Genomic DNA, 9,127 nt, shown 5'->3' with positions numbered 1-9,127 from the left:
TCTATCTATCTATCTATCTATCTATCTATCTATCTATCTATCTATCACTCTGTCTGTCTGTCTGTCTTGTTTAAATTAGTTTATTTTTCAAATAATTAAATAATAAAAATATTCCAGATTTATGTAAAATATAAAATAATAGTTGTAATTGTCTGGTGGTTGTTATCAATAGCTCGTTCAGGAATGTTGTGTTTGTTTGATATAATAAATATATGTTTTTTTAACATTTGGTGTTAGTAAAATGTGTTTTATACAATTGCTTGCGTGGTTATACTGCTCAATGTTTCACAGCCTAATATACAGTCATTTAAAACATGATATGAATGCAGTTTTGTTATGCATTCAATTTTACAAAATTTGAAAAGATTAACGGAAAACAGTGCAAAGGTCATGAACAGTTTCTCACAACTTAAAGTGTCTTGCCTTTTGATAACTCATAATTTAAACACTTATTTGGTCTTGTGTACTTCCCGTGAGTGAACAGGATGCGCACTGTAACTACAAAGTGAATTACATTCTGGGTTTTGTATTCCAAAATAATCCCATGCAGCTCATTTAATTTAATTAAGTGTGTACTCTTACATATTTCAAGTTTAAAAGGGCTTTGTTCAATTTAAAACAAACTATAATATAAAAAAAATGAAAATCAGTTGCAAAGTTAGACATGACATAACCCTCAACTCATCATATGTTTTAGTTCTTACAGTGCTAAATAAGCTGTTGGAATCTGATTTAACAAGAATAATCAAGAACAAGCAGCTGGTTTTATCTTTACACAATAAAGGACAACACAGAACAGTGTTGATCGTCTGCTGAGTCGGACTTGCAAGAATGGACAGTTTCCAAATGAAAACTGAACAGAACAAAGTCTGAATCTGTGCTTTCTTTAAGGTCAAATCATACTGTATGACGAAAAGGCTCTAAAGTCAAGCTGCTTTAATCACATTATCTGATCGAACAATCATTTTGTATTTTAAGACCCATCGTGCACCAATCCATTTTATTTGCCCTCTTTATATTCAAGGTCACAGAGGAGCTGGTGTACATCTCCAGCAGTTATTACGAGAGAGGTGGGGAACGCCTGGAAAGTTATAAATCCATCACAGGGCCACACAGAGACAAACGACAGACAACCATTCACTCTCACTTCTGCCTAGGGACCATTTAGAGTTACCAGTTTACCTCTGTGGGAAGAAATGAGCACCCAGTTAATAGTAATACATTCATTCAACTTTTATTTATACAGGTTAGTCTCACTGAGCCGCAAGGCCTCTTTTACAAGAGAGACCTGTTTGACCATACATGCACGGGACAAACATGCAAACTCCACACAAAAAGACCCCTGGCAGGAGTTGACCCTGCAACCTCTTCACTGTGAGGCATCAGCTCTAACCACTTCTCCACTGAGTAATGGCTTGTTTTTCATTGAATATTGTATCAATGAAAACCCATTTTAAAAAGAAGCATTGTTGTAAAAAACACGAGATTTAAATATTCAGTGACTAAACATTAAACTGAATTATTTGCTGGTCAGTAACAATATAAAGATACTTATGATACTTTGCGGTTTATCATTAAAGACAAACAGACAAATAAGTGGAAAAAATATCAGTAAATTAACATTTTTGAACTTTATAGCTGCTGATGTACAAACTAACAACTTGCAGAGGAAATACTAACACATTAAAATGATTTCATCTGATTTATTTAAGAAAAGCAAGAATCATTTCCAGTGCCCTTTCTGTGTTTAAAAAAACCAAGAGTTGATGTTCTTACTCTGATTTGTTGAGAGCCAGACTGTTCCAGTAGTTCTTCAAGGGAGCAGTGACCACAGCATCAAATAACACCTCCTGGATCAGCTCTCTGTCGCCTGCACAATCATTAAAAACCTGATTAAATAATGAAATGATTCATTATAACTTCTTATAATGCTATCACCTATTTCTACAAATATCAGGAACAATCTGCATCTTGACTGGTTCGTCCCTTACACTTGAAATTCGATTTGCGGCCCATCATGAAGAGCTTTATGGCCTGGATCTGGCTCAGGTGACGGTGCTCGTGCTTCTCCTCGGTGTTGCAGTAGGTCCTGTGTGTGCGGCCCAAAAACGGTTAGCGCCACAGGGTGATATAACCTACATAACGCATGAACGACTGCTTTCACAACCCCTGCCTCACCATTCATCTGCCAGGGCGACATCTGGCTGTTCCAGATCACGGAGCCCTGAAAGAAAAAAACACAAGTCAGTAACGCTCCAGCAGAACTGGTCTGGGCTGATTGATGCACTGACTGAGTTTACGCAAGCACGAGTGTTTTAGTAACGTCCAGAAATCAGATCAGTGTGTCGTGCTCATCACTCTTGGTTGGAATTAAACATGTTGCACAGTAAAGTACCTGCGTCCGTGGACACATTCCCTCTGAAGAAGTATTTCCCATGACCTCTTGAGAGAGCTACTCCCACACTGGAGCCACAAACACAAGATAATCAAATCATTGTTTCAGTAAACCTGACAGAAACTGATTTAATAACGTGTTGTTCACCTGAATGGAGTTCCTTTGATGTCCGTGTAGTAATAGTCATTGTGCATCTTGAGCACACGCCTCTAAAAAAACAGACTTGTTAATTTAGTCCTGAGAGCAGAGAGAGCAACCATCATCTGATAAGCAGAGACAAAACAGCTTTATCTGCAGCCTCACCCCTCTGTCCACAGTCCTCTTCACCTCCATAGAGAAAGTCCCCGTCCTCCTGTTTACCATGGCGTTGCGAAGCTAAGAGATAAAGAGCCCAGAGCAGAAAGGTTCGTCGGTGATTTAACATCCTGTCTGCTCGGGATCTCAGTGCAATTTCACTGAGCTGCAGAAAACTGTCCAAAACCATTATGATAGTTCTCAGCATCATTTACTCTGATGGAAGCCCTTAATACGATTGAACAAAATTATTAAAAAGTTATGTTGCAGATCAAACACATTTAGCACGAGCTTAAAGCAAAAGTCCAGATCTTTTAAAGTGAGGTTCTGTGAAAAGATTTGGAAGTTAATATCTTACCTGTTAAAGATAACTCTTTGAATGACCACAGTTTGGAGAAACAGAAATTATTTATATGCACAGATTGTTGAGCTAATTACCACCATATTTTTCACCCAATAAGTCGCTTTTTTTTAATTTTGCATTATTTGCATGCCATGTGACTTATACACCAAAACGATGTATTTATGGATTTTTTTCCCCCATATTTATAAACCGGTTTTTGGCTGCGGTATGACCGTTTTAATTCATTCTGACTGAAAATATTGAACACTACCATTTTCAGCCTCTAGATGGCATTCGAGCAGTTTGGCATGCCGTTGTGTCATGTAATAGGTAAAAGTGGCTATTAAAGGCACAGTCAGCTTGCCATAGCCTGTCACCTTTGTCCAGCTCGCTTGGAGCAACCATCAAATCAGCTTTATTTCGCTGCGCCGCCCCGGTGAAATACAGCTAATTTGACCATTGAAGTAATTTATTAAGGACAAGTTCAACTTAGATACACCTTTGCTATAATGTCGAGCAAACAAATAATTGTTTTAGGTGCTTATCTTGTTAAATTTCAAAGAGATGCGCAGCGTTCCTCATTCCTGATTTTCTCCCTGTATTGCGGGAGGCAAAAGTTAGACTGAGACACACATTTACTACAATTTAGAGCAAACTAATAATTGTTTTTAAGTGTTACTCTTGTTAAATTCTTGTTAAAGTTCTCCCGTGCACGCTCCCGCAGCCGCCATTTGGCAGCCAATCGATTTTTGGCACAACACCGGCCCACGTTTCCGGGTTGTCAGAGGTGACGCGTAACAAACGCGACACGTAAGCCGTGATGCATAATAGATGCGACGTATACGACGAAGCAACGTATTTATGGATTGTTCCACTTTATTAGACATATTTGGACTGATGCGACTTTTAGGGCGGTGCGACGTTTATGGTGGAAAATACGGTAGTTCAAGCAGTGCCAAGGCCAGAGTGTATTTTTACCTCCTAAAACATCTTTTGTTGAGTCAAGTCCATTAAAGATGGCCACTACAGATAAACAACCTTTTCAAATACAGTAATTGCTGTAAATCAGTTGATTTTTCATACACTGAGCTAAACTTTGACGTGGGGTAGCTGAAAGTCATCCCCAACACATTTGTACATGACACATTAATAAATTTAGTCAGATCTGTTTTTTTAATGTTGCCATTACCTATTAGAGTTAACTGCATCTTTCTTTTAGCAAACATTTTCATGAACCGCTTGATGGATTTAACATTCATACAGTAATCTTTGGGTGTTACAATTTATAAACCTTTGAAATCAACACAATTAAAGATGGCGGCCACTGCCAACTGACCTTAGAGAACATATAAATGGCTGTAAAAGAGTTCATTTAACAGACACTGAGCTAAAACTGAGTGTCGTAGTAGCAGAGAATCACCCACAACTCAAAGTTCAAGAGCTACACATTGAACTTATAGGTTTTAGTTTGGAGTTCTATAAAACAGCAGGAATTCTCTTTGGTGTTAGCCTCACTCAGACTAACTGTTAGCTCATCTCCAGTCACAATTCAAGTCTATTTCTCCAAAGCGAGGATGTTCAAAGATCTACCTACAACAGGTAAGATATTAATTGTTCATAACTTTTCCACAGAATCCCATCACACTAAAACATAAACCATTTTCTAAACTCTAAACTTGTTTTCTTATTTCATAATAAGGTGTTTTCACGTACAATGTCGTCTTTGTCTTCCCACTCCACCTCGGACAGATCCACGCTGCTGTAATTGGGCTTCCTCCTCTTCTGACCTTCCTGATACTGCACAGAGTAACACAATATGTACAGTCTAACAATCACTTCAAGGCTTAAACAGAGTGCACACAGTTCAGCTAATACAGACAGAAATATCTGCTTGTGAACCAAAACGTTTTAAATATATGAGCCTGATGTGAAGCACAACAATTCATGGCTGTCTGAATGTCATAAAATGAAACTTCATTCGGTGCTATTATTTATCAAACACTGTTTGGAGCTTTTACAAAGTAATTATTTACCAAGTCATGTGTGAAATTAACACTGTCATGTAAAATTAAAAATAATTAATGTGATTGATAGAAAATCCACGCTCAGACAAGTGAAAGCATAAAAGCGAACATGAGAACGTTGTTCTGACCCACATGAAACGTCAACGACTACAGCCACAAAGAGACACAAAGACCCAGCACAGACTAACACACACAGTTACACAGAGAGCTGTAGCACTAACACTGGCATACACAGATCCACTAGCACAGCCGTGGCTCCGGAGGAACCAGCGGTCCCAGAGCGAGGGGCTGTGGTTTCTGCCAGCAAGTGTTAAGTTACCTCTGGGAAATCTCAGGCCAGCCAGCCATATGAGTGGCCTTTATCCCTGCATGCATACATCAAAGGAAAAGGTGGGATTACAGACTATCCAAGCCCACGTAGCCTCTTAGCCAGATAATACAATAATCTCTGCGTCCTTATATTTCAGATAAAGTACACAACAGCATTGGAAAAAACAGAAAGGGAAAATCAGGATCAAGTCAGGGAATGTTGTGAGACACTTTGTGTTCACGTGCAGAAAGTGACTTACCAAAGGCCGGAGGTCCGGATGTGTCAGGATGTAGCCGTTGTTAGTGATGGCAAATGCATATCCATGGATCCCTAACTAGAGACAGAAAGGAACATATGTAAGGCAGATTCACAAACTGCACAAATACATCAATCCAGAACGAGAAAGATAATTGTACCATATGTTTTGGGATGAGCTTCATCAGCTCCTGCAGAGGGATGTCTGTTCCTACGACCCCCAACAGAATACCCTGATTCTTCTGCATGAAAAGATTCAAGATGAACGCAAAACTTTGGCTAGAATTAACATTTAGGATTTGTCACACATTTGGAACAAAAGTATACACAAATAAACACAGTTATGTGAGAAAAGTTTTCCCCAAGTAGCCCAAGTTACTTGCAATCTTTAAAATCTTTCTTTAAATGTTCTTGGACTTTGGCAGATTCTTTTTTTTTAACTTTTTTCATTTTCAGCTCAGTTGTTTTACTTGACTGTGACAGCATATTGTGCAGTGGGCTTAAAATGAAAGAAGATGAACAAATGAGAAAACAAAGAAGATATTTTAGGCCTAAAAATCAATCCACAGTAGAAGAAGAGCACCTGAACGCCACATCTTTAAGTAACGGTACAAACACAGGACCAGAGAGATTATGTCAAGTTTTCAGGTAATAGTTCCCTGGAAATCACCTGGTTTGTGAAAAAAGCACAATTTTTATGTCTGCCCATTTTTACAAGTTTCTTTTATAGATTCAACTAAACAGATGGAACAAATTGTGAAGTAACAAAGTGCCTAAAGGTCCAGTTTAAAGCTGTTTTTTTACTTTGTTGTCTGTTGTGTGTCCGTACAACTCACAACTAGTTCATCCCTCAAAGTTAGTTGTATGCCTGAATGATAGAGGTGTAAGAAACAAACAAATAAACATCTAAACACAGTTTTTGGACAGAAAATGAGTGAAAATGCAGCAAATTCTGAAGAAAAAGTAAAAAAAAAAAACCTTTCAGAAAAATTGATAAAAGCCTTTAACATGTGAGAAAAGTCTGTCTGCAATAATTTAAAAAAAGTATTTTGCACAGAACTATAATTATATACATAAATACTCATGCATATCAGCAGAATGCACCTTAAGATATACTCTAGTTGGACTTTAAAAAGCCTTCAGTGTTTTACTTAATCCACAGACTTTCATTCTTCAGTTCAGCTCATAGTTGATCTTTTCTTTTCCGTTGCTTTGTGTTTTTTGTGAGGTATTGATTGCTACAAGTTCAATAACTGTCTTTCTGCTGAAACTTTAAACATCTCATCTCTTGAACAACTACCAGACAGTGAATCACAGTTTATTGATTGCATGGCCGTGTCTTTGTTGCTCCTCGCCTCACTGCAGTTTGTGATATTTGGAAAATGAACAAAAGAGAAAATCTGACGCTCGCTGGCAGCAAAGATGGTCACAGAGCCAAAGTTGTGTTTACGTGTAAAAGATAGAAGGAGAAATTAGGACCGTAAATCACTCGATGATGGCTTCACTCACCGTTTCATTCTTCGTGCTGAACACCGGCATGGCTACGGTCGTCGTCAGAGACGGACCTGATTTGTCATTAAGCTGAAAAAAATCAAACACAACAGAACATCAAAACAGACCGACAGCTTTCTGAACCCACTGAGGTCTTTTTCTCAGATAATCTTTTTAACCATCATTCAAGAAAAACAATACAGAGAAAACAAAACATACTTTATTTCACTTTTCAAAGTTACATATAAAAGTATAAAATGTGTTCAGTGTTTTGGACAAATTGGAAATTTAGAAATCTTACAGGGAAAAAAAAATTCAGACAAAATTTTATTAAATGATTTTAAACTAGGGCAGCACGGTGGCGCAACTGGTAGAGCTGCTGCCTCTCAGCAAGCAGGTCCCTGGTTCAAATCCCGGTCCAGGGGCCTTTCTGGGTGGAGTTTGCATGTTCTCTCCGTGCATGCGTGGGTTTTCTCCGGGTACTCCGGTTTCCTCCCACAGTCCAAAAACATGCATGTTAGGCTGATTGGTAACTCTAAATTGTCCCTAGGTGTGAGTGAGAGAGTGAATGGTTGTTTGTCTCGTTTGTCTCTATGTGGCCCTGTGATGGACTTGCGACCCGTCCAGGGTGTACCCCGCCCCTCGCACAGTGATTGCTGGACATGGGCACCAGCGACCCCCGTGACCCGAAATGGAATAAGCGGGTAAAGCAAATGGATGGATGGATTTTAAACTAAAATAAAGAAAATAATCACCACTGGAGAGATAATCACATTACAGTAGTCCCTCGCTACTTCACAGTTTGTTATTCGAGGTTTCGCTCTATCGCAGTTCTTCTTAAGTGTACTGTGCATGTACATAATATTTTCAAAAAAACAAAAACAAAAAAAAAACCCACCACCATTTTGTAGTTTTCTTTCATTAAGCCTTCACTGTAATGCCATTCTAAAGAACTACGTTACCCAGAAGCCTTCAGTTCACTTCCCAGAAGTCAACACTGCTCTTTCAACCACTGCTTTCTGCAAATGGAGGAACATTTTTTGTTGCAAAGTCAGAAGTTCTGTAAGTTCTGCTGCTCACAGGACTGGCAGGAAAGTCACAAATAATTCTGCAGCTGAACTCATCCTTTAAGTTGCATCTTCACTGCTGAGTAGCTGAGCTGCAGCTGATCCAGAATCAGTGTAACCCGGATCCTGGGAGCTGCAGACGACAGACAGCTGCATGGTTCAGTCAGGTTCTGGTCATGCGGTGCTGGTCCTGACCAGGCCAGAGGTGGTGGACTAAATCCTGGGCAGCAGCATGCACACATCAAGCTGGATGGAACTTCAGTCTTTTTTCATCTATCGGGTCGGACCAGAACCAAGCTGCTCCTGTACTGCAGAGCCTGGTAAGTAAAATTTTGTAGCTAATTTACATATAAATACTTTATGTTGTTAAAATTAGTAGCTTTAATAGTTTAGAGGACTGATTTGTGGGCTTCATTTCTGCAGGATAGTCTGCAGAAACTAACCGAGTTGGAATAAAACAGAGTTGGACTGGAACCAGAGCTGTTGCTGTTCTGCAGAGCTAGTAAGTAAAATTTAGTAACATATGTTGTTAAAATTACGTAGGTTTAAGAGTTTAGAACACTCCAAGATTGTGGGAGGGGTTTCTAAAGCCTTAATATAAAGTTTACTGTACTTGAACTTGAACTTCTGTATCCCTACTTCGCAGTTTTTCACTTATCGCAGGACTTCATGGTACGGACCCCGTGATAAACGAGGGACTACTGTATTTAAAAAAAAGAGGTGGTTTACAGTAAGTAAGATTTATGGTAATTTACCGGCAGTAATTCAATTAATGAAAACAATAAGGAGTATCTTAAAAACAATTGAATTTCTTTTAACAGCATAAAAGCATCAATATTTCATGTTTTACTTTTCAGCTGGCATTCTGTGTTCAGTTTAAGAGTTTTTCCTCCTGAAAAGATAAATTAAACAAATTGATTTCGAAATAATCCTTTAATGCGCTCTCTC

At 38.7% G+C, this 9,127-nt stretch overlaps 1 protein-coding gene across 1 annotated transcript in view; it reads right to left on the bottom strand.

Moving 5' to 3' along the window:
- Positions 1-9,127, bottom strand: part of cacna2d3 (calcium channel, voltage dependent, alpha2/delta subunit 3) — a 51,483-nt gene that overhangs the window by 6,381 nt on the left and 35,975 nt on the right. The window contains exons 16-25 of the mRNA XM_037679854.1: positions 7,131-7,202; positions 5,783-5,863; positions 5,626-5,700; positions 4,746-4,829; positions 2,699-2,770; positions 2,543-2,604; positions 2,396-2,463; positions 2,179-2,224; positions 1,992-2,089; positions 1,777-1,870 (exon numbers count right to left, since the gene is read on the bottom strand). Of these exons, the coding sequence (XP_037535782.1) occupies positions 1,777-1,870; positions 1,992-2,089; positions 2,179-2,224; positions 2,396-2,463; positions 2,543-2,604; positions 2,699-2,770; positions 4,746-4,829; positions 5,626-5,700; positions 5,783-5,863; positions 7,131-7,202 (752 nt within the window). The remainder of the gene's footprint in view (positions 1-1,776; positions 1,871-1,991; positions 2,090-2,178; positions 2,225-2,395; positions 2,464-2,542; positions 2,605-2,698; positions 2,771-4,745; positions 4,830-5,625; positions 5,701-5,782; positions 5,864-7,130; positions 7,203-9,127) is intronic.

The sequence above is a fragment of the Nematolebias whitei genome, chromosome 7 (assembly GCF_014905685.2).
Source record: "Nematolebias whitei isolate Nwh7 chromosome 7, NemWhi1, whole genome shotgun sequence".
Taxonomy (NCBI): Eukaryota; Metazoa; Chordata; class Actinopteri; order Cyprinodontiformes; family Rivulidae; genus Nematolebias; species Nematolebias whitei.
This window is presented reverse-complemented; position numbering and strand designations above follow the sequence as displayed.